We start from the raw sequence: 25,496 nt of genomic DNA, 5'->3' as shown, positions 1-25,496 counted from the left end.
GGACGATATCAGGACTGAAAAGCAAACAAAGAGGGAAAAAAAGAGATGATCAAACTGAAGTAGCCAGGAGGAAAGAAGGAGTGGAGGATTGTTGAGAAGATGGCAGGAAAACTGTTCAGTTTTTTGCTTCAGTCAGAGAGGACTTCTGTCTATTAGCAGCAATCGCTCAAAAAGTTGTGGATGGATTTTGATGAAACTTGGTGTTGACGGAATTTCAGCTGAGAACTAATAGATTTGTTTTTGGAATTGATTACATCAATTTTATATTTGTTTGAAACAGAAAAGCAGTTGAGATGTCTTGGCAGAGCTATGCATACTCTCAGTGCTCAAGTTACTATTGCTGAGCAGTTGATTTAAAAAAATGGAAAGATAAATGTTGGTTGCAGCCAAATGTTTGCAAATTCTAACTCGCTAACGCTTGCTATCATTTGCAGGGAGATTTTGAAGACAGCATCACTGTTCTTCACATTCTGTGCCTCAGCGAAAAATCCCATTATAGATCAGAACAGGAACATTTAAATTACATCAATTCTTCACAGCAAACTAAAGCAACCCGAGAAAGGCCAGGGGTGTACACATGGAAATTAGCATATTATGTTCATTTACTTTGGTGACGGCAGGATGTGGACTTACTAACTATAATGTATATTCAAAATGATAATTGTACACTTCAGTACAATCAACCAAGGAAACATCAGGAGGATACTCAACTTAATTAACTGTGTCCAAATAAGCACCAGCTAATGTTAAAGTTTCCCTGCACAGCTCTAATGTAAGTGTTTGATGTGGTTGTAGAGCTAAAACTGGCAAGAACCAGCGCTGTATATCATGGGGAAAAAAACAGAACTTTTTTTTTTATTATTATTATTACATGGCAATTGATAAAAGCTGGCCTCAGCGTATCCAAAAAGCAGTCGATGCAAGTGGATGAAAGTCAGGGGAGGAAATTTCTCTCCCCTAAGGAGTGTTTATTTAACTGATAAGGTGAGTTGAGAAGCAATGAATATCATTTTTGGACAAGAGTTTACTGCAGATAAGCCATCTGGGAATGGATTCAGTTAACAGATGACACTTTGTCCTTGAGAATGGACACTGGGGAAGGTCACACTGCAGCTTGGTGTAGTGCCACTGCTATCTTTCTTTCTCACATCTCTCTCCCTTTACCTCTTCATCTTTATCTCAGCCCTCTCTTTCTCTCTCCCTCTCTCTCCATTTTTTGTGATGATGATGTGTGTGTGTATGTGGGGGGGGGGGGGGATTACTGGCCCCCCCTCCCTCCCCCTGTAAGCCTGTTCTCATCTTCCTATCTGTCATCAATCTCTATCTTACTGACTGAATTCTCCTCTACACGCCTCATATTTTCTTTCATCTTCCTCCCAGTCTTGCGCCCTCATCTATCGCTCTCTCTCACCGGATGCTCAAGAGTCAGTGAACTGGTTACAAGAACACAAACTCAACATCTGAAAAGCAGAACCGGGTTCCCCTCTCTTCCAGACCCAATGGCCTTCTTGTTATTTTCAAGGACCTGTGTTTTTTCAATCATCCGATTTCACTGACGTTCTGCAGTCACACTTCGGAGTCGTAAAAATTCAAAAAGGTCACAGGGCAGATTAGTCTTGTGTTGTCTTCTTTGAAGTCTGAGCACATGACAGTCACATATTTTCCAAGAGACATTTTCATTTCCATTTATTTATAAAGCACGTTGCACAGGAAGAGAATCAAAGCATATTTTGTTAGTACTACTCAGTTCTGTGTGAGGCTTTGATTAAAAAGAAACCCATTCAACCCAGTTTGCTCGAGGTTACACAAAGTGATCACTTAACAGCTGTCTGCTTCAGCGCTACACTGTATGGGCAGCTGAAAGGGGGTATAGTGTCTTGAGATCCCAGTCAATTCAAAAACACCACATGCTATCTCCCAAAATTTCCTCTCAAATCTTCCCTGAGCCGGCGTTTTTGTCCCAGACAGTGACAATCACATAAGCTCAGCTCTGTCCCTCTAAGTCGTCTGTCTCAAAGAGAACAGCAGGAGGTCTCTTGGAGACCAGAACGCCTCTTGTGTCAGTGTGTCTCTCTCATCACTCAGTCGCTTCAATCCAACCGTCCTTCCCACTAACTCGCCAGCTAGATGTCCACCTGTTTCTGATCTCCTATCTCTGTTTGGTCTGTCTGGTCCATCTGCTTCTGGTTCCTCTACGTCACACCAGTTACCCAAAAAACATTGAGACATTGATTCATGTTTGTATAATTGTGTGCACCAACACTGAACTTCCACCTGCAAACAGCAACATGAATATCAGGATGTCTCCTGCAGCCAGTTGTGTACATTTCCTCAAGTAGTGTACAAAGTTGTTTTTGTTGTGCTTGAGTTGTTTATCAGGTAGTTGAAGGTAATAAACTGATTTTAGAGTTTAAAAATGATTATATATCTCGATTGCTGCGAACATTTTACAGCTGAGTATTGTCATTATTTACTGATATCAGTTTTCTCTGTTGAAAAACAAGTTGATTATGTTCCCATTTTGTTCATATAAGTGCATGTAAACATTGTTTATTTGCAAAAATTAGCATTTTGGACAAGCCCATAAATCATATTTTTATTGTCGTGTCCTCATTTTAGTGAATATTATACAAGAAGAGATGGGCATAACTGGGCAAATATAAATATCTGAAAATTGGGTGATAACAATGGATGAAAAAAATGAATATACATGATGATGTACGGGTTATTATTGTGCATCACTTCTTTAGGTACAGTTTGGTCGCAATCTTCCTCTGGCAACATTTTCAATTCATGACTTTTAACACGGTGGTATGATTCTTTTCAAGTAAAAGACTTCGAATATGTCCTCCACCACTTGTTGAAGCTGCTGCTGCTGCTACTTGTAAGTTCTTTTCCAAAACATGTGAAATATCCATTCAAAATGGTGCAAGGTTGGTGTTCGAGAGACCACAATCGCTTACTTTAACAGCAGGATGTGATCCTCTCCTAAATAAGAGCCTCAGAGTGTTCATGACAGTAAAATTACAACTTAATTAATACTGACAGACTTGAGTTAAGTTTACTAGATAGAACTTTATTTAGACGTGTCATTTAAGTACAGTTGTATCCGAGACATCAACTTCCCTCTTGATTCATGGGGGCAAAGCAAGAAGAAGATAAAGCCCGGTTAAAGTAAACAAGATCAAGAGGCAACATTGAATTAACCAATTAAGGTTAGTTTTATAACGTTCGGCCAATTACCTACTGTAACCACTTTCAGGCTTCCTTGAAATTGTTGAAAACTGAGACAAATGCTTAATTTCATCAACATAATTTGGTTTACGCAATCAGCCATGGCATCTACTCGAACTCTTTGTATATTCTGTTCTAGCAATTATTTCAATATTATTATAAAAACAAGGCAATTCTCTTATTTGTTGGCCGGTGTCAAAGAGAAAGCTTTCACATGCCCCATGCTGAGTCGCTCAAGAGAAACATACATGAATATGATATATATTTGCAAGATATTTATAAGTCTTGAATTACAATTGTTAGTCGGCAAAACTGTAAAGACATTTGTAGGAAAAAGAAAGAAATATGTTTTACCACATCTCCAGAAGAGTCACTGGAAAGGCTGATGATGTTTACATTTGTAAATATTGATATTAAAGCTGTAGCTCATAACTTTTGTCTCCCCCAACTTGAATTTAGAGTAATCGCACTAACACGAATGGAAGTGTCAGAAAGTATAGAACAGTTTTTTTGTTGTTTTGTAGTTTTTTTGGGGGGGTAGGGGGGGTCAGATAAATTATGGTAACCTATTTTCTGAAAGGGGGCAGCATGACTTGGAGGTAGTGTGGCCATCTAGCAACCGAAGGGTTGCTGGTTCGATCCTCACTTCCCCCGGTGACCATGTCGAAGTATCCTTGAGTAAGAACCCCTACTTGCTCCTTATGGCCCTGTGATGGACTGGCGACCCGTCCAGGGTGAACCACGCTTCTCTCCCAATGTCAGCTGGGATCGGCTCCAGCCCTGTGACCCTTAATGGATAAGCGGTATAGAAAATGGACGGATGGATGTTTTCTGAAAGCGCTCCTCTAAAACCGCTATCTTACTATTTCGCTCGCTGGCTAAGCCAATATTTTTCAGCCTACGTCACCACTGTTGCTCCGTCCACCAACAATGTAACATATGCAAAATTTAAAAAAAAACAAACAAACAAACTCCATATGGTTTGAAATGCAGGTATAGTCCGCGGTGATAAGTTTAATGGCTATTGTGTGAACTTGTTTGGGGAGAGTGTAAAAAGTTATAAAGTGTGTGTTATTTAATGAGACCCCACCTTGAGATGGAAAATTACTGCCAGATTATATTCATAAGAAGCCTTGAAACTATTTTTGAAAACTACTGTTGGGCATTTATAGCCGTGCAGCAGCAGACAGAGGAGCTATTGTGGAGGCTGATGGCAAAATCCTGAGTGGGTGAAAATGTGCAAGCCTCCTCTCAATATTTGGGATCTATTATGTATGGAGGAGCTGAGTGTCTACATGGCCGGGGCCAGAGAGGCAGACGGGACTGAGCGAGCTACTATTGTGAGAGAAGGAGAGAGAGAGAGAGAGGAGGGCAGAAAAGAAGCAATGGAAGGAGGAGGGAGGAAAGGGGAGAAGAAAAAAAGAAGAGCAAAAGAGTGACAGCAGACAAAAAAGAACCAGGGAGGAAAGGGGGAGGGAGGGATGAGGGAGTGGAAAAAGAGGAGGCAAAGGAACAGAAAAGAGAAATGACTTGAGGGATAGAGAGAGGTGAATAAAGTGACAGAGAAAAGTATCAAGGCAATGGCGAAAGGAAAAAAAGGAGTGACAGTGAAAGCGGTTGGATAGTGGAGGAGAAAGAAAGAGAGAGGGTAGGATGTCACCCATGGCTGCCACTCATCACTCACAGCTTAATGACGCTCTTTCTTTCTTCTTTTTTTCTTTCCTACTCTTGCTTCTTTTCCGTGGGAGAGGGGGAGGGAGCTCACAGCCCGCGCCCAATCAAAAGGGGTCATTCAGAGTTCACAACCTCCAGGTGGGACTCTCCTCCACCGGGGGAAATATTTGTGTACTTGTCAGCACCAGGGGATGGTTTAGTGAAGACGTTACCGATAAATCTGGCGAGGTTAGGGTCGAAGATGTTAAAATGTGAAGGTATAAACAAGCATGTGGGCGAACAATCTTTATTCTGACAGTAAACATGGTGTTCCCCTGGTGTAAATCTTGAGTCCAAAGTTTTTGTTCATGTGTTTAAATGAGTACGTTAGAAGCATGTGTGTTTACATGTGTGTGTTTGTTTGCAACAGAAACCGCTCCGGCTGCTTCCTTCTCAGATTGGCTTCATTCCTATTCCAGCTTTTGATTCCGTTTGTGAGTGTTTGTGTGTGTGCGCACGTGTGTGTGTGCTAGTGTGTATGTGCTCCACTTGTCGTCTCACTCATATGTTTCTGGGAAGCATCAGCCATTTAAAACTCAAACGGCAGATTCCCCCCCCCCCCCCCCCCCCCATCCCACCCCCTTGCTCTCCTTCTCGCACCAAATTTGGGGAACAGCTGGGGCGGCCATGACGATGATTTGTCTCCCTCTGCCCGTCTGTCTGACAGGTCGGGAACACGCACACACTCACTTGTACACACTAATAGGCACACACACACGCACGCACACACACACAATTAAACATGCACTCAGTATCAGACACTTACACAGACACAACTGTAGACACGTACACCTTATAAGAGGCCATGTTTTCAGGATACTGCCAAAACACTCTGATTTCCTTTAGCCTGGGCGGCCATACATCAGCTTGGGGCCTCCCAACCCGGATGGCAGGGGCTGACAGAATGACATGTGTCATTTATCAAACGAGGGGCGCCAGGCCTCAGGAAGGGAACAGACTGCCGCGTGACAAAGCCCCCTGAGAGCTCTTCTCTTCTCACAACGAGGGGAGTGTGTCATGGGATAGACACTGACAAATCTACGGAGGTAGAACACACATGGATAGACGCCGACGCCAACACACAAACACAGGAAACACTGAAAGCCGCTCAAGATGAAATCCCACGATTACTCCTTACATCCAAAAATGCTTTAAAAGTTATTAAACTCCTAATAAAAGCAATTTCTAGATTTGCTGGCAGTGGACCCACAAACACACACATACACCCACATATATGTTCCCCTTGCAGCCAGAGAAGCCACAGCCAAAGCTTCCCCTGTTGCCAACAGCCGGCCTGTCTGTGTGCCCGTCATTCTTAATGAACGGTCACTGGCTGCCGAAAGGAACTCTTGTGGTTGGCAACACTGCTCCAGCTCCTTTCTTTCATAGCCATACCCACAATATCCCTCTCGTCTCCATCTTCCTCTCCCTTGCGTCTTTTCATGATCCCCCTCCACCCACATTTACTCTTTCCATAGCCTGTTCATTTGTCTTCATAAGCCTAATTTATTCTCTCTGCCAGATGCAGGCTGACAGCCATCAGTCTCTCTCCCACACAAACACACACACACACACACATACACACACTAACACTCTCTCACACTCACACTCTCTCACACACACACACACACACACACACACATTCCTGCAGCCTGACCTCCTGACATACAAAATACACAAACGTGCACACAAATGCATATACCTTTATGTTTCATTTACTGTCTCACACACACACACACACACACACACACACAAAACTCTGAGGTCACGCCACAGTCGTATACCCTCTGTTTTACCCCTGTCCTCCACCCCTCCAACCCTCAAAAACCCTCCCATTAACATTACAGAAGATGGATGTGTCCTCATAGCGGAGATTGATTGTGGATATAGTGTTATGGTGCCATTTGTGTGTGTGTGTGTTAGATGGAGGGCACTTTGGAGCTGAAATGTGAGGGAGGGAGTCTTTTCTCTCGTTTCCAGAATCTTACAGCCGTTCGTTGTCTGTCTGCAGTCTGATATTGTGCTCTGTTGAAGGATGGCTTCCTCTCTTCCTGCCTCTCGCTCTGACTGTGAAGCTGTTCATAGCTTTTGTACACACACAGTCTCTCACACACACACACACACACACACGCACATACACACACACAGACACAATTAGGTTGCGATGGCTACTGATACTAGCTCACTTTAAGAGCCCAGTACATAATTTACTCTAGGCCTTTTTCAACCCCTAATCCCCCCTCCCTCCTATCATTTCTTCTTTTGTCAGTTTATTGCCACGGCCATCAGGAACGGGGGGGCTTACACATACAGACACACACACACACACACACACACACACACACACACACTCACTCAAAACTGCTGTTTTATGCTTTTGTTATATTTTTGTTATGCTTGTGCTAGTCATCATGCTTTAAATCCTAAACTAATGTTGAAATGACACAGTAGAACTTTGTTTAATGGAACGCCAGACTTCAGCACTAGTTTGTCACTCCAGCAGGCAGAATGAAAAAGAAAATGTGGCGATGCATAAAGGATAATGGTTTTGCTGATGCACAATCGTCGGAATTTCCCTGGTGACACATGCAGTTAAAAGCACTAAAATGTTTGGGGACGGTTGGTTTTTCTGAGCAGCCTCCTGCCCTGAGGGTTTTTGTGGTTCTAATTAATTTCCCTGAAGTGACTTTATGGTTTTTAAAGTTGTGATTTTTTTCATCTGTCTGTGCTCACGTTGAAAAAGAGGGATGTAAGTCATGTCTCTCAGGTCGTGTTCTCACTAAATTCTTGTGTGCAGGCTTGTCTTGCATATCTGATATTCGGGTTGTTTTTGAATGTCTAACCGTGAAGGATAGGGACATTTTTAGAAGAAAGATGAAGCACTGTGTCTGTGTTTGGTATCCTGCTTTCATAAATCAAACTGTGAAGTCGTTTTAACATCGGCATATACAGTCGTGAATTTTCTCCTTCAAATGAGTTCATTTAGTTATTTCAACAATAAGTGGCGTTTAAGTAATTCTAAACTAACGGCCGTATTGACCGTGCTGACCTTTTTAGTCCAAACTAAAGGAAGCCAAAGTAGATTATTAGAAGCTTTCAGTTTTACTTTACTTCCTCTGAGTGGAATATAACTCTCCACAAAAGAAGGCACTTGAAAGACAGAAGTCCGTAGTAGACATGAGGCTAACGCCGAGAGTTCTTTTTCACCCTTAAGAACTGAGTCAATCTTTTCTTACTTGAGACTTTTCATTTGTGAAACCTAAAGGTTATTAACATTATTTCCAATTCATTAGTTGTCTGTGTCAGCCAAAGAGAGACATTATCTAAACTTAGCCATATTTCTTTGATGATAAACTTTAGGGACATTAATGAGGACTGGACATTAGAATCAAAGATACCTCCAAATGTTTTTGACCTGGTCCCTGATTTTGTGGTTATAATCTTTCCTTTGTCCTGATTTAACTTTAGAAAATCTAGGTTTGAATTTAACTTAATTATCAATGGGGCGAAGATCGCCTAGTATTCAAACATGTATAATTGGGTGTCATCTGCATACGTGTGTATTTTTCACATGAAGGGTGAAAACAAATAAAACGGGCAATAAAAAAAATGTCAAGGTGGACTAAATAGTGCAGAAAGAAGCTCTGACAGCTATTGTGAAGGACTTATGCTAACATGCTCCATCTTGCTTGCAGGCTGCGTTGGTTAACTCAGTAGCTGATCACGACTTAGTAGTGTCACGAATCCCCAAATCCACAATTCAGTTTGGTTTGAGGGGGATTATTGATTAAGAAATCACATGACTTATTATGACAAGAAAGCACGGTCAAATGTGTATGAGAATATTGAGTTTTTATGGCTGAGAAAAATGTCAACTAATGGCAATAATGTAGAAACTCACAGGCCAACTCAAGACAAAGTAGAACATTTAATCATGCCACTTGACCACTGATACAATATGAGATACAACTGGTGGGTATAATAAAGGGTTCACAGGCTTGTTTAGGTGGTAGGTAGTTTTTAAGGAAAAACAGACTGAGCTGAATTACAGAGTTGTTTAATTTGTTTCAAATGTTCTTTTTGTCAGCCTGTCCTGTTGGACGTTTGTCTCTGAGTTACGGCATATTCAGCTCAGTCTTTACTGTTTGTCTCACCTTTTTCATTCCATCGAACATTACGTTTTCTTCAAATGTTTCAGTAAAAAACATTCTTCTCAACATGTGCGGATCACAGGAGCTAAGAAACTCCTATCACCACATGTTTTGCCAAGACAAGCAGATGAGTTTCGTTTTGCCCGACTCTGCTGAGGCCGGGGCTTCAGGGTGTTCCTTCCCGCTGAGAGTAAAAGATCAGATTTGTTGAGGTGTGTGTGTGTGTGTGTGTGTGTGTGTGTGTGTGTGTGTGTGTGTGTGTGTACCTACAAGTGTGTATGCTTTATTTTTTTGTTTCCTGCCCTGTCTCTCTTTCCTGCTCTGTTTTGTTCCTCAGCAGTGTACAAAGTTGATGGCCTCTGTGAATTGAGGGGAGGGCTGACAGCTCAGAGAAGCTTGATTGATGGCATATTGTGCAACCGGACTCGGCTAGACAGAACTGGTTAGGTTGTGACCCTGTTTTGGCCCTATGCCCTCTCATTTTCTTCTCTTTTTATTCCTGCCTCTCCGTGTATCTCACCTTTGTCTTTCTTACGCACACTCACTTGAATACACACTGCATTGATATACATGTACGTGCCGAATGTACACACGCTTCCTCTTCATGCCTCTGCTCCCCCTCTCAGCACTAAACTCATCATTGTTGCCATCATTCATCCTTCGCTGTTTCCTTTCTTCCTTCCTCTGCCCGCTTTGTTTTCTTTGTCACTGCTCCTTCAGGACAGGTTTTGTCCCATGAGTCATTTCATCAGGTTTCATTTTACAGCCTCTTTTCATTCATTCTCAGAGCGCTGGTCACTCTCAAGAGTTTTACAGATCCAAGGCTGTTTTGTAGAACTTTCAAGCCACCAACTATTTCTTACTAGCTGAAGTATCTGCAACGTGTTTTTACACATTCAGAATTCAAACATCAAGTCATTTAAACTAGTTCAAACTGTGGTTCAGCCAGTTTTTGTTTTTTGTTTTTTTTCCCTACAACAATTTTCTGTTTATTTTCTACATACAACCAATAGTGATTTATGGTAATTATCCAGCTTTGGGGTCATCCATCAACTGGTTGTTGCTAGGCGATGGGAGCAGCTGTTTAGTCTTGGGAAGCACTGTCAGGGGCAATGAAGGTGAATTCAGGAGACGGCATGTATGAGGAACGGATGCAGCCATGTGGTTTGGTAGTTTGTTGATTTTATGATTCATTCTTTTTAGTTGAAAACAGGACACATCTGTCCAGTATCAACAACCCTTGATTAAAGATGGCTGTCTCCAAAAAAATAAAATTATAATCAAAGCCCAAGAATCATTTTTTCTGATTGCACTTTGTAATTCAGCCTGAATGTTACATGTGTTGCTGTAAAGTTCAGCTTCTAAGTCACATTGTACAATATTTAAACAATATATGATGTCAGTTTACAAAAGAAAAATCAATTTCATTGTATTTTTATACCAAAATCTAAAGGGTTTTTCCTTCCTGGTCATCAAAATGGGAAGCATCCATATTCTGTATGTCTACTAGCCAAGATCATTAGTTAGCTAGCTAGCAAAATTTGTACATCGCTGTGTCTTTGGCTGTTCAAACCCACTGCATTGAAAGGATTCACGTTGAGTAAAGTAGCTTCTGTGGCAGGTCCAAGTTATGAGCAAGGCATTTTACCGTTTACTTCATCAGGGCCTCAGCTACTCAACCAGTATTTTACACTATGCGTTCTAATCAGACTCCTCTTAGCATGATTTCCCATCCTATCTTTTATGTTAGAGTACAGCACGAAATGTCACCTGGGTTTTGAACTCCAATCCAAATACTGCAAGTTTGCACTGCACCCAGTCAAATTAACAAATGATATCTGTTTGAGTCAGTGCTCTGCATCGCTTGACTAAATTTCAATCAAATAATTTTTAATCAGTATTTGTAATTCTCTGTCTGCGGTTTGCCTGAAAACAAACAATGCCTGGAAATGTCTGTGAAGCACCAAAGCACAATTGTTTTGGAGGGTAATGATCTCATCTCGCATCAAGCAGGCACTGACAATATGAAGAAAGGGTGATGTATAAACCACCGTCGCTGTCATAGCATGTCAAATGTGGCTAATGGGAAATCTGGACACAGAAAGGAAAGATGCAAATACTTTTGCTTTCGAGTATGAAGAAGATTATTCTCCCATTGCTTCTTTCGTCCTTCTTGAGGCTTGAAGTTAAGAGCATGTTTTCTCTTTTCATATAGATACCAAAGTTTGGAAAGGGTCATCACTGAATCTGTGATTTAGAATCATACAGTCAAATTCAATGTGGCGTCTGCTTCCACCAGCATGACGAGCAGACTGTAACACTGGGTTGCCATCACTGACTGTTTTGTTTTCCCCCCGACCGGAAGACCTTGTGGAAGCTGAGAAGGTGGATTTGTATGACACAGGAGCTATTGGAAGCCCCGGAGCCATTGTGCCATATGGTGGACTGTTTCATGTGGGTGGAGGAGGGTGGGGCTGTTAGGTAAGCTCTAGCATGTCTGGTCAAGCAAACTACAAGTTAGATTAAGACTTCTACACAGTAACCCCTGTAAAGAGTACACCTCGTACCGTGTTGCAAGGTGGAAAGCCTGAAAAAGTTAATCTCTTTGTTTTAGACAAGGTCAAGTTTGAGGGAGATACTACTGATACATCTATGGGGTCCGATCAGATTCCTGGAAACCTCTATTTGTTGTCCTCAGGCTCAGAACTGGTGTCCCACCTCACTGTGTGTTGTCCATGAAGTGGCCCAAAGAGAGTGTCAGCTCCTATGAAACCACAACTATCCCAAAAAAAAAAAAACCCCAGCAGGAATGAAGAGGACGGGCGAGAGCACAGAGAAGACAGAGATTGCCTGACATACTAAGCATTACCATAATTGGCTTTTCTACATGATAGGACAGAGGAAATAATAATGTCATTTTATTTACAGCCTTCTCTCTCTGCTGAAACACACACACACATTCACACCATACAGGTCAATGACACACACTGATCAGGCCTGTCCAAATCCATCAGAGGTGAGTGGCAGGGAATGGAGGGGCCGGTGACAAAGCGAAACGGGGGAGAGAAATAAGACTGCCACACCAGAGCTTCCATTTTGAAGGGCCGCTAAACGGTGTGAGGGAGCCTCGCCTGCTGCCCCGCTCTGAATGCAGCGCTCGGCCACGCAGGCTAAATCAGCAGGGTGAAAGCTGGCGGAATTGGACATTAGCACTGCAAATGAGTGCCGGGATTGCCCTCTTCTTTTGAGACAACATGAATAAATGAAGAAGGTTTAGAGGGGAAAGCGTGGGTGCAGGTGTGTATGAAAGATAGAAAAGTGGGGGGAAAAAATTTGTTGATTGTGCCGGTGGCGTGTCAAGTTATCTCACCCTGTCGCATGTTATCTCGTAGAAATTGTCAGACACCAGCCAAGTGTTACTGTTTCAGCTGTGATAATGAAGACGTACAGAATGTTTTAGGCAGCCTGAAGCATACTAGAAAATGAATTTTAGATTATTTTGTGTTGGCTTAAAATTGTAGTGCTACATGTGTCCAAGAAAAGGCTTGTTGTCATATTAGTCCTTGTAGGATACTAGATTTTTTACTTATAAAACAATATAAAATCTGATTTTCTGTGAGCAAAAGAAGGCAAATGATACATTTATAGGTTCACAAAATTATATGTCTGTAAAAGTACTGACATTGGATACCAAGTCTATGTGTGATGTATGTTTATGGATGAAAAGGAAGTATTTTGTGTTTCCTTCAGCTAAGTGTCATTTCTTTCCTGACGTGTTCAATAAGTTTGTAAAGACCTTATACACATCTCGCTGTCTTTGGGTGTTGTCGTTTTTGGGAGACGTGTGTGTGTGTGTGTGTGTGTGTGTGTGTGTGTGTGTGTGTGTGTGTGTGTGTGTGTTTAGAGAGGGGGGGTAATGTCCTACTGTGGTGTCACCTGTCTGCAGCAGGAAATCCTGGACTCTGGGCACAACAATAGTGACAGGCTCTTCTCCAAACGCAGATGGCTCTCTTCCCCCCCCCCCCCCCCATTAGCCACACTGCAAAACCTACTTATAACACATTGAGACACACACAAATACACACAAATGGGGATCAGCCACAAACTCTCATACACATGAGTTTGTTGTTTGCTGTTAAACTTTTTTTTGTTGTCAAGGTTTTTTTCTTTCATATGTACATACACGCACATCTACACACTCCCATACGCACACACACACACACACACACACATACACACACACACATACACCTCCTATTTGCTGGCCTAAACACATCTTTTCTCTTTTCTTTTCAAAACTTCCCCTCGTTTCCCCTATCCTCCCTGACAGCACAAAGTGGGCTTACATTTTTGACTGACAACCACAACAGACACCTCCCCTCCACCCCCGATTTTAATCCCCTCCCTATCCCACTCTCCCTCCCTCTCTTCTTCCTCTTTTGTTCTGAGTGACGCTCGAAAGCCGCCGTGTCAGCATCTTTTCCATCTCTGATTGCCTTATTAGCCGGCGGTGGCACCCGCAGCTTTTCTGACACAGATGGTGGAGAAGGAAGCTTGAACAGGAGCAGGTTGGGGTGGGGGGGGTAGCTGACTTGTGTTTGTTGTTGTTTCTTCCCCCTCCCACCTCTTCTCAGGCTTGTTTGCGTGGACACTGACACCTCGGGCTGACACTGACACACTCCTGACACGGATGCCTGTCAAGGCAACATGCGGAGGATGGCAGGGAAAGACTAGAATTTAGTGTTGCCGCACTTTTCGGTGTTTGAATGTGTGTTTGTAGCTCTGTCAGGTTTCTCTCTTCTTTGTCAGCTAAGCCGCTTTGTCTTTAACTACTCTCACCACATAGACTTTGAAAAGGTTCAGTTTAGCATTTATTTAGTGGGCTGCATCTAGATTAGGAGGATGAGACAGGTTGAAAGAAATGAACAGCTGCATTTGAATTAAGGTTGAGATCACCTTACTTTGTGATTGGCTTGTGTATAATTAAGCCTTTACCATTAAGTGCAAAACTAGTAGCAGAATAATTTATTTAACAACCGAAAGGATGTCGGTTACATCTCAAGCAGCACTCCTAAGCATGTATCTTCCCTCCTTTGTTACGCACACACACACACACACTCCACTTATTCACACCCATAAAAGAGAAAGCGAGTTGCAGCTGTTGAACCTCCAGCTTTTCCCAGGCAGCAGTAACTGGCACCTCACAAACATCAGGTATTATGTCCATTCCGATTACAGGATAGAGTGCTACACGCTGTTTGAAGCTGACAGCACATCTGCCTCCTCACTGGAGACTGATTCTGGCACCTCAGACAAGCATCTTATGAGGGATGGATTGGGGGAGCGGCCTTAGCATATTTAACCCTTCTATTCCTTCCTCTCCCTGGCTCTCTAATATTTTCCTCCTGTTATATTAGCGTTCCAATTACAATTTGCACTTCTGTTCATTTTTAATCTCCAGCAGATCTCTGTGTCTTCTTTTAAAATGGTACACTTGATGCTGTGAGTACTCAGAGAGAGTCGGCAGTAACAACAAGGCTGTCATGTCCACTGGCCGTTTCCTCGCATCACGCTGTGAGGACTTCCACAGCCGATGCCAAGTCGGCTCCAGCCAGCCGTGGCTTGGCAAGGCTGATGCAGCTGGCATTCTCCCCCACTATCTCTACTTTTGAATCTATAGTTTGTGTGGCCTGTAGGAAGAGTAAATTGGAACAAAGCTGAGAATATTTCCTCCCTCTCCTACCTTTTTTTTTCATTCACAGAAGGACAAAAACAGACTCATTTCAATAAGGAATAACAGCTTGCAGCACAGGATCAATATGAATCCAGTCTAGAGGAGTGTCTTCTCTACAATGCACTTATTTTCTATTTTTAATGTAAATTGAAACATTTCTGTATCTCAATCCTGGGTTCTAAGCTTGCAGTGGTTAACAGGTTCATTAAGCTGTAAAGTGAAGAGAAATATCTATCACTGTCAAGATAAGCATATTTGCTGCTTAATTTTGCAAACCTCTGGATTCTGTCCAGGATTATTGACCCCCCCCCCTCCCCCCCCCAGATTTTTATGAGATTTTTTAACCTGTGTGGCCTAACAGTTGAAAAAGATTTTTGCTCTATATTCCTCTTTTATGCAGGCGAAATAAAGAAATCTTCATTCAGAAAAAAATTACTGAGCTGAAAGCCCATTGCCCATCCCCAACAAACACAATTTATTTATTTAAAGTTATGGAAAAATAAATAAACTGGTAAACTTGGACAACAATATGCATTACATCAGTATCAACAGTAATCATTCTCTTATTTATCTTTTTTTCAGCTTATGGACCTGAAGATGAATTTAGAGTGGAAAAGACTGATGAAGATGAACATCTGCAGGATGATGGCCTTTCTCTGGATGGGCAAGACGCAGACTATCTCTTCAATGATGATGATGATGGAAGAGATCAATATAGCTGCCAAAACTCTCCACTCAGCAATGGCACTAACCCAGACGCTGGTTATGCATCACCACTCAGCACAACCAGCGATCAGCTGGTGGATCTCAAGACAACATCCTTCTTCAGCGATGGTCAGGAAAAGGTTGAAGAGAAGCTAGAGGAGAACACAGAGTCGATCAATGGCCTCTCACTTCAGGACAGTTTGGCAAAAATGAAAGCCGTCTATGCAAACCTGATCTCTGATGCCTCCTGGTCCAGTATTGCACTGGACATGCTGAAAAGTAAACAAGGGAATGATGTTGCCTCTAGCAACAACAATGGGAGTAATCACAAAGGGAGCAATGGTTTCCTGAACAATCACAGCCAGGGTAACATCCTGTCAAAGAACAGATGTAGCACTAGCAACGCCTCAGCTTCGACTGATATTACCACCAGCAGTACCACCACAAAAACAGTGTCAAGCAACAGCAACAGTGGCGCCAGTGTAAACTCTGGCAACGCAGGAGGATTAGCATATGACTGGCACCAAGCAGCGTTGGCCAAAACCCTACAGCATACTCCATACCAACTTCTCCCTGAACCAAGCCTTTTCAGCACTGTACAGCTCTACAGGCAAAACAATAAGCTCTATGGACCTGTTTTTACAGGCGCCAGTAAGTTCAGATGCAAGGACTGCAGTGCAGCCTATGACACGCTGGTAGGTCTGACAGTCCATATGAATGAAACGGGCCACTATCGTGATGACAATAAGGATCCCGAAGATGATCGAGGCAAGAAGTGGTCCAAGCCACGCAAACGTTCTTTGCTAGAAATGGAAGGCAAGGAAGATGCCCAGAAGGTTCTTAAATGTATGTACTGTGGCCACTCTTTTGAATCCTTGCAAGACCTTAGTGTTCATATGATCAAAACAAAACACTATCAGAAAGTGCCTCTAAAAGAACCAATGCCAGCCCTCACCTCAAAGCTTGTTCCCCCAACCAAAAAAAGAGCATTTCAAGAATTGATGTCCCCAAGCTCCCCAGAGTCTGTCTCTTCTGGCATACTTCTTGGAGAGACCCCAAAAGACCAAAAAGTGGCCAATCCGTACGTCACTCCAAACAATCGCTATGGCTACCAAAATGGTGCCAGTTATACTTGGCAGTTTGAGGCACGCAAGGCACAAATTCTCAAATGCATGGAGTGTGGCAGTTCACACGACACCTTGCAACAACTGACAGCCCATATGATGGTCACAGGACACTTTCTCAAAGTAACCAATACAGCCTCGAAAAAGGGTAAGCAATTAGTTTTTGATCCTGTAATTGAAGAGAAAATTCAGTCAATTCCTCTTCCACCGACAACCACAAGACTTCCGGCTCCAAATGGCAAGTCACAGCCTGACTCCCCATTACAGCCGGCTAGCCCTGAAGAGAAAAAAGAAAAAAAGCTAGAGGAGGAGGATCTAACAACCATGGAAGCAGAGAAAAAAATCAAAGAAGAGAAGGAGGACCCCCCTGAAAAATCGGATAAACCTGGAAAGGCTAGATCCTACCAATATCTGAGAGAAGAGGACTTAGAAGAGACGCCTAAAGGTGGCCTGGACATCTTAAAGTCATTAGAGAACACAGTTTCAAGTGCAATCAGCAAGGCCCAGACTGGCACACCAACCTGGGGTGGATACCCCAGCATTCATGCTGCCTATCAACTCCACGGGTCTTTAAAGTCTTCTTTGCCATCATGTCCACAGGTTCAGCCTTTATTCAGCAGCAACAATTTGAAGGCATTGCCCTCTGATTTAGGGTCTCTAATTCATTCACCAAACAGTCCATCTCCACCACCAAGCCACAAGAACAATGTACGGGCCATGGAGAAGCTTGTGGAAAAGGTGACAATGAAAAGTTCCGTTAAGAGTGAAAAAGAGGAAAAACCCTTAGAGGCTAAATTCAGGTCTGCAAAATCTCCATTGCCAAATTCTAAAGAAAAACAGGCTCCAGAAAACCTCTTGAAGGCAGTTAAATGTACTGCAGCAGAGGACCAGAGTGAGTCGAGAGCTAAAGAAGATGAGCAAACCGAGAGCAGGATAGACAAACAGATAAAGCGAGAGGTTGCTTCACCAAAAAAGCCTGTAAGCAACGGCAGCAACAACCTGAGCATCATCACTGACCACTCACCCGAGCAACCACTTGTCAACCCTCTCAGCGCTTTGCAGTCAATCATGAACAACCATTTGGGGAAAGCTGCAAAAGTGGCGACCCCCTTCATAGACCCATTTTCAATGCTTTATAAGATCAACAACAACGCTCCACAGATGAAGCAAGCAGAGCCCGTGAGTAACGAGGATGATGACGATGATGATCAGCCCATGGACTTGACCAAATCCAAAAATGGAGGTTCAGCCAAGAGTACTAATACAATACCAAACAGTGTAAATAATAGCAAAACAGTTTCTAAAAGTTTCTCTCAATCCTCCTCTCCACCCCTGCGCGAGAATGCGTTGATGGATATTTCGGACATGGTGAAAAATCTGACTGGCCGTTTAACACCAAAGTCTACCACCCCATCCTCCATCTCTGAAAAATCTGACATCGATGGCTCTACTTTTGAGGACGGATTAGAGGAGCTGTCTCCTATCCAAAGACGGAAAGGCAGGCAGTCCAACTGGAATCCACAGCACCTCCTGATCCTCCAGGCCCAGTTTGCATCTAGTCTTCGAGAAACTCCAGAGGGAAAGTTTGTAATTAGTGACCTTGGACCCCAGGAACGGGTCCACATCTGTAAATTTACTGGTCTCTCCATGACTACTATCTCACATTGGCTGGCCAATGTAAAATACCAGTTGAAGCGGACAGGCAGCACAAAGTTCCTCAAGAATATTGACTCTGGCCAGCCCTTGTTTTTGTGCAGTGATTGTGCATCCCAGTTCAGAACTCCCTCGTCTTACATTCATCATCTGGAGTCCCACCTTGGGTTCACCCTAAAGGACCTCTCAAAGCTGTCCATAGATTTAATAGAGCAACAAGTAGTCAGCAGAATAGAGGACAAGAATTTCAGTTCATCTGGATTTACAGAAGAAGACTCTAGCTCTTTATATCAGTGCAAACTGTGCAATCGGACCTTTGTGAGCAAACACGCAATCAAATTGCACCTTTGCAAAACACACGGAAAGTCACCAGAGGACCATCTCATCTTTGTGAAAGAGTTGGAGAAGTTTGATAAACAATGAAGTCGGATCAATCTGATTGCATGACAGATTATTGTTGCACTATATCTCCAAGCTTCAATCTGTCATAACAGATAGTGCCACAACTGTATAAAGCATTGTTACCACATATAGTATAATGAAAAACACGGTAGCTTTACACATCATAGTCCAATTTATTCAGTTATCTTTAATGGCAGGAGCTTGCACTGCAGAGGTTCAAAGCTACATTGTTGAATTTTTGGTGACATAAATGTACCGAAATGGTGCTGCAGCCATGGCACTATGTAGTCACTGACTGATTGTTGCTTTCTTAATGCACTGCATCTTTTCTGAGCCTTTGGGAATAGTCCATCTGTTGTTTTAAAACTGGACCATGCTCTTATTTCGATCACTGATTTTGAATGATTTTTGAAGAAAAAGCATACATATATATTTCAACACAACCTGCATATTATTTATGAGACCATTTGTGCATGTTTTTATGTAAAGCAGTGAGCATACGTCTAAAGAAATTTCATTCCTGTCGACAAGATCGATGTCCCTGTCTAACAAATTTTACAGCCATTTATATGAAGGTAAAAGCAGCCATTTGAATGATGGTGTCATGAAATTTTAAGATGATTTCAGCACTTTAAGGAAGTGTAAATTGATGAAGAAACGAACATGTAAGAATAAAAAAAACACCATTCTGAGTTTTAATTCCCTGATTGACATATGAGGGAATAATTGTGATATTGTTTTTGTATTTGCCATTAAGATAGCAGAAATCCTTACACAATGTTTAGAATCTTTGTTTCTCTAGTAAAAAGTATTATTTCCTGGTTGTACAGTATTTGCGTTAGTAGGCTACCAATTTTATTATTGTGAATCTACAGTTGTAAAATTAATGAAGTTGAAAAGTTATCGTATGAATTATCAGCAAGTATGTATACATGTATGTCAGCATATCTTGCTCTTTACAATTATTTGTACTGTGTGCATTTTTATAATGTTATTTTCTAGACAAATATGGGGAATATGTATAAAACTACAGAGTTATTGTGGACTACAATGTTCTTTTTTCAGTAAAAATGGTGGTCCCTTAATGTGGTTTACATCAAATGACAGAACTTTACTTGCATCTACTCTGATGCCTGGTATTCTACCCCACGTTACATTGAACTGTCACGCAGTGATAGTTTTACAGGTTTGATCATCGACCCAGTTACTCACAATGGCATTCTTTTATCTTCAGTTGTAAAATAAACTTCATGTCCTGGATTGAACTTCTGCGTCGTTTGAGTAACTTTGTGTCTGTGGGAAGTTAATACCTATAAATCACCAGACTACAACAACACACAACAATGGAGTACTGCTGACATTTTTTTGTTTTATTGTGTATAATTCGAGGTTTTGTAACCGTTACCCTGAAATAATTTTTTTTTTTTTTTTCTGAAAAGACATCTTTGAAGTATCTCTAGATATTTCAGGACAATTTATATGACATCCCTCAAAAAAAAAGTCTGCAGAAACACTCATCATTTACTTAAACTTAAGTAAATTGTTCAATTCTCCGTGTAGAATTTGTACAGAGCTGCAGAGGAGACATGGAGAAGGTAAAAATAACGGATGATTAAGCAAAAATGTCCCCTCTGGAGTTCCGTAGATTCATCTCTTTATTCAAAGTTACCAACACCAAGCTGGTTATGGTGGTTAGTTGAACAGGATCGCGCAAAAACACCAGATTGATGTCTACGGGTTTTAGTGGAGGCGTGTCAACCAAGGAAGAACTCAAAATTAATTCAGGCACATCAATTTTTCTTTGCTGGTGGAGTTGTGGGCTGTCTGGGTCTATCAGTTAGGTTTTATACTAAACGTTTGTCTGAAACTTTGATGGAACTTGTTGGAAGTTGGCCCAGCAGCTGGCAGCAAATGAACAAAATGCAGTTCTTGTGTCCTGTAAATTCTGGATGGACCTGAAGAACAACACTGGGTCACGAGATCGATCACTCCTCAGATTCCCGTTAGCTGACAAGTCTCTGATGTGAGGACGTCATCTGCAGCATACCCACGAGGTAAGTCCCGCTGCACGTGTCATTGGTGGTATTCCCCATGGCACTTAAAATGTCCATCCAACAATCTACTGTCAAGATTATAAATTTAATCCAGTGTGACAGCCTGGATTTTGACAACGCTCTGACAGACCCACTATGCTGCCTCGAACCAGACAAACAGCTGGTTTGACTTCTTTGGAATCTGGATCAGTGACTGACATCAGTCAAGAGGAAGGCCACATCACAACCCCGCTGAAGGGTTTCTGTAGAGAGCAGCAGCTTTCCACATTTTTTTTTTTCTTCCTGCAACTTACATAAGAGCTGGAATGTGTTTGAAGCAGCGATCTGCCATCCTCAATCACCCTGCAGGGTCAAGATCTCTGACTCTGACGTGGCCACAAGCTCGGTCTCCTCAGGTGCCAGACAGAGCTGCAGTCCCTGGCTGAAGGTGCAGCACGTCTGAGCTCTGCTCGGAAAAGGACAGAAAGACGGAAGACGGTCATGTTTTTTGCAAGGTTGCCTGAAATCAGAAAGATGCAAAATAAAAACTTTCTTCATAGGCCAATTCTTAAGTGATATAAATGAAGAGCATTTTGGATATTTTCAAACCTAGCAACAAAATTGTCATGCAGATGTGAAATTATAAGCATTACAAATCTGTGCGCTATAGATGTTCAGATAATCTTATAGCAGTTTAGTGCTCTTCCATAAAATGTTCTGATCATCCCTCCCTTATCTTGTGTTAAAAATGCCCTGCAGCACCTTGAAAAACAGAAACTTTTTGTTGTGAGAAATAGAGCAGTTCAGTGCATGATGTTCTACTCCTAGTGCTTTAGGTTCTTTCATGATAATCGGAGTGATGTAAGACTGACTTGGGCATCGCGTTTGTCGAGAAAAATTGCCTTTGTATGCGATGGAGGTTTTGTGCTGCCACCGTGGAGGGAGGTCACTTCAGTTGATGAAGAAGGTGGAGGGGGGGGGGGGGGAAATAAGGACGTGGGGGGAAAAAATGGGAAATTACTGGAGAAGAAACGGTTAAAAAAAAAAGTACCTATGAAGTAAAAGTCGGCACGAACATTCTAGTGCAGTATGGTGGCTTGTGAACATTTTTTGCGTATTTTGTTTTGTTTTTCAGTCCGGAGCGTATGATGAACCCCAAATCAGTAAACAACTAATTTCAAATAAAGACATAATCCTTTTGAAGAGGAAAAAAATGGAAATAAAACATTGTCATACAAAATCAGGATTTAACTCCATTGTTTAAGGTAGAGCTCGGCTTTATAGTTCAGCAAGTGAGACACCTGATAAAAGAGGCTGTGGCATTTCTCCAGTGAAGGTATTTAAGTCGACATGCTCCCACCCCACGCAGCTCTTGAACACTAGCCTGAGGCGTCTCTCCCAAGAAACAATAACGTTCCAGTGCCTTGCAGCTCTGTGTGGCGGCGAAACATGGGAGGCGGCGGTGAGAAGTACATGCTAGAGTCACATATGATAACAGTCACAAGACAGAGCAATGTGCAGGAGCAGATTTAGTGAAATTCACAACAGGGGAACAATCGCAGTTGTTGTCCGTGATAACAGACACATAAAACACACCAGTGTTGGCTTCAAGCCGCAAAACTGTTGCTGAGCTGCTTCTTTTCTATCAGATATTTGATGATGATGATGATGATGATGATTCAATTGATCATTTTAGCTTCGGCCATTAAAGTACAACACAGGCTTTTTAATTTTCTATACATTTTCACCATCTGTTTGGTGTGGTGCAGACATGCAGCAGACATGCAGCAGACATGCAGCACCCACATGTAGCGTGGTATCTTGAATAAGCCGGCGCTTTTCTTGTCACAACAGATACGAAAGCTACACATGCGACTTTGTCAGGCAGTCGATGTTTTGTTTGTTCTCTCGTGGCTCTTGTTGTCTTTAAAGCAAACACAATAATAAATTGGCTCCATGTCATCACCATTACGAGGCGAACAGAGACTCGGCAAGACGGCGGCACAAATCTGATGTTAAACAAAAGGGTGTTTATGACAAGAGGCATCGCCATGCGGCCTGTTATCCATTTATAATCATCCAAATGGACGGCTTTGAGTCGCAGCAGGCTGCTGGGCTACTGAGCACTAACATTTGTAAATCCATGAAGTATCACGCATCAGTGAGATGCACATGATGGTGCAGGCAGTGTTTGAATACTTGTGACGTGTATCGTGTGTACTCAGGCCGACAGCTAGGATTCAGTGACACCCCCCTCCCCCGCTACCACATTCAAATATAGATTGATGGAAAATTTAACCCTATGTGGAGCCTGAGAGGCAAAATCCAGGAAGTAAATGAATCAAGCCAGTTATTGTGTACTGTGCAGGGTAATAATGTCAAATACGTGTTTGTCATTGTTTTTTTTCAACTCAGAGCTTCACTAACCTGGAGTTTGCTGGCTGCAGTGGGAAGACGCTGATTAAAATTGTTCCCTTTGTATTGTAAACTGAACTGATTTGTCCCAGATCCCCTCAAAACATTCAAGACAACAAACAGGGTCACCATCAGGATAAAAGCCCGCCAGCAATGGTGAGATCCATCCACTCTCAGTTTCTCTTGGATATTTTGGAAGGAATTTCCGACAAACTTAATTTATTTTCAGCAGTCAGAACTTTTACAGTGGAGGTTTAAGAAACAAATCCTTCATCTTTTGGAGTTTGCAATGAGAGCTGGTCTGGGTCTAAAACCTGGCACCTGAAACGGATTCCTGTGAATCACTGCGGGTGATTTCTGAGACGTCATGTAGCTCCCTCTAGTCGGGTCAGTGACGATGATGACGATCACCTGTGAGGTCTGATTGATGAAGGATTTCATTCACCTGTGATCGGACCTGGGAAACCCAGAAAGGCTTCACACACCTTCACTTCTCCAGACTGAGGAAGGCTGAAAACATTCTGTCAGAGAAGACGATTGGGTAAGTTCATCAAAAGAAATATTCCCTCTTCTCTTCTTCAGATGGTTATACCTCCATATTCGTTTCAGTCACAAAAGGACAAGTATCCCAAGCAACTTCTTAAAAAGTTGGATCCCAGCATTCCTGAAAGGAAATAACAGCTACAGGAAGAGTACCGCAGTGACGAAGTAGTAGCACCGTCTGCTGCAGACGACCACACATTAACCTCGACCTGATATGTGTGTGATTTTATTTTTGTATTCAGTCTGAATCTCACTCTGAATTACCGCTGTTGTCTGTAAACAAAGATGTCTGGAATCATTCAGACTGAACGTATGGAGGCGACGTGTTATGTTTTGTTGTGTTTGTATGATCATAGAACTGAAAATGTCACGGAACAGTGTTTTTGTCATGTCAACGAGCTTATTTTTATTCGTTGCTTTATTTTTTGGGAAAAAAAAAAATACCCCACAATATCGTGATAATATTTCAAGGTCATGCAACCCAACCTAGAATTATCTTCAATTAACCAACAGTCACACATTGCAGCACCAAAATGTTTCGATTTTATTTTTTTAATATGCTGTCAATCAGAAATAATGGAAAATACAGCCAAAATTCCAAAATTTCCCCAAATGTTTCCCTCAGATTTATCCAGTCAGTTATGGATAAAGAAACAATGCATCGATCAACGTGAAAGTTCAGCGTTTGGAGTCGTGGGGCTAAATCTTCGGACTGTAGAGAGACTAGTCGTGGTAATGAGAATTCTCCTGAAGTAACGACGCCCCGGCAGCAGAAGTGTGTTTCTCCCATCTCCAACACACCTGAGGTGGACTCATTTCTACCTGTCATTCTGACAGCAAAACAATAGAGCACCTTCCATTTTTATATTAAAAAAAAAAAACAAAACATGAATGCAGGAAGTGAAGAGAAGCTGAAGGTTTAGAATCACCTGAGACATCTCATCATGGACAGAGAGTTCAATCCGATTGCTTGTTGACACGTTGGTCCCCGCTGAGATCTGCAGGCAGTCAAAACCATCTTGTAAAGTGTTGTGTACCTGTCAGCGGTGAGTCTTGTTTTGGGAGATACAGACAACATAATTCATCAGGCTGAGGGGAAAGCTCTTGACGAATGGAGAAGTGACAAAGTCGATTCTTTGGAGAATAATGACGGCTGCCAGCGTACTGAATGGATGGAGTGTCTTTTAGGATCTATCAAAGCCTTTATTCTACGGTTGGCTGTGAAGCCCACAGGTGTTTTGTGTAGCAACGTCAGTGTTGTGTCAAAGCACCTGAAGTATTCAGCCCTTTTTATTTGAATGTCTTATTTTTAGTGACCATCCTGTACGGAGACCATCATTAGGAACCTCGGGACTTGAGAAATGAGGACTGTTCTGATGATGAGGGTGGAGCTTGCTGTCTAACTAGTTGGTCCGAATTCTTCCACAGGTGTCTTGTACCGTGGGGATCTGGAACCATCATCCCACTCCCGGTCCATGGAGGACTTTCTACTGAGACCCAAAGGTGATTCCCAAATGAAGAAGGTAACATGTCGCATCAAGGGTCTAAATTTAGTTTCGGGGCCATTGATTTACTCCCAGAAATGTTCCCGCTCCAGGAGTAGCACTTTCCATGGATTTAGGAACTTTTGGGTTGGGCAGCACTGCTGAAGAATTCTGATTGGCCGAGTAGTAGCTTTTGTTTCTGCATTTTATTGGCCTGATTTGCGTATTCCACCCAGGACCTCGGGTCACGATTGAAACCCAGACAACAACTGGCCACAGAAACCTTTTTAGTTCCTTGAGAAGTA

General features: G+C 42.3%; 2 protein-coding genes across 6 annotated transcripts in view; both read left to right on the top strand.

The window, feature by feature from the left end:
- LOC147240599 (teashirt homolog 1-like) overlaps positions 1-19,969 on the top strand; it is a 157,100-nt gene extending 137,131 nt beyond the window's left edge. For all 3 annotated transcript variants that reach the window (XM_086192871.1, XM_086192870.1, XM_086192872.1), the window contains one exon: positions 15,415-19,969. In XM_086192871.1, the coding sequence (XP_086048997.1) occupies positions 15,415-18,737 (3,323 nt within the window). In that variant the 3' untranslated portion in view covers positions 18,738-19,969. The remainder of the gene's footprint in view (positions 1-15,414) is intronic.
- A 3,662-nt stretch (positions 19,970-23,631) lies between these two features.
- LOC147240597 (relaxin-3 receptor 1-like) overlaps positions 23,632-25,496 on the top strand; it is a 58,733-nt gene continuing 56,868 nt past the window's right edge. The window contains exons 1-2 of one of the 3 annotated variants that reach the window (XM_086192971.1): positions 23,632-23,705; positions 25,136-25,210. The gene's annotated coding sequence lies outside the window, so the exon portion shown is untranslated. Of the gene's footprint in view, positions 23,706-25,020; positions 25,231-25,496 lie in introns of all 3 variants that reach the window. The other 2 variants (XM_086192970.1, XM_086192972.1) reach the window with 2 other exon arrangements.

Source organism: Aulostomus chinensis, chromosome 22, assembly GCF_037954235.1.
Source record: "Aulostomus chinensis isolate RoL2024-O1b breed Wild chromosome 22, RoL_Achi_v1.0, whole genome shotgun sequence".
Classification (NCBI taxonomy): domain Eukaryota; kingdom Metazoa; phylum Chordata; class Actinopteri; order Syngnathiformes; family Aulostomidae; genus Aulostomus; species Aulostomus chinensis.
Note: the sequence above shows the minus strand (reverse complement) of the source record. Positions and strands in the feature narration are given on the sequence as shown.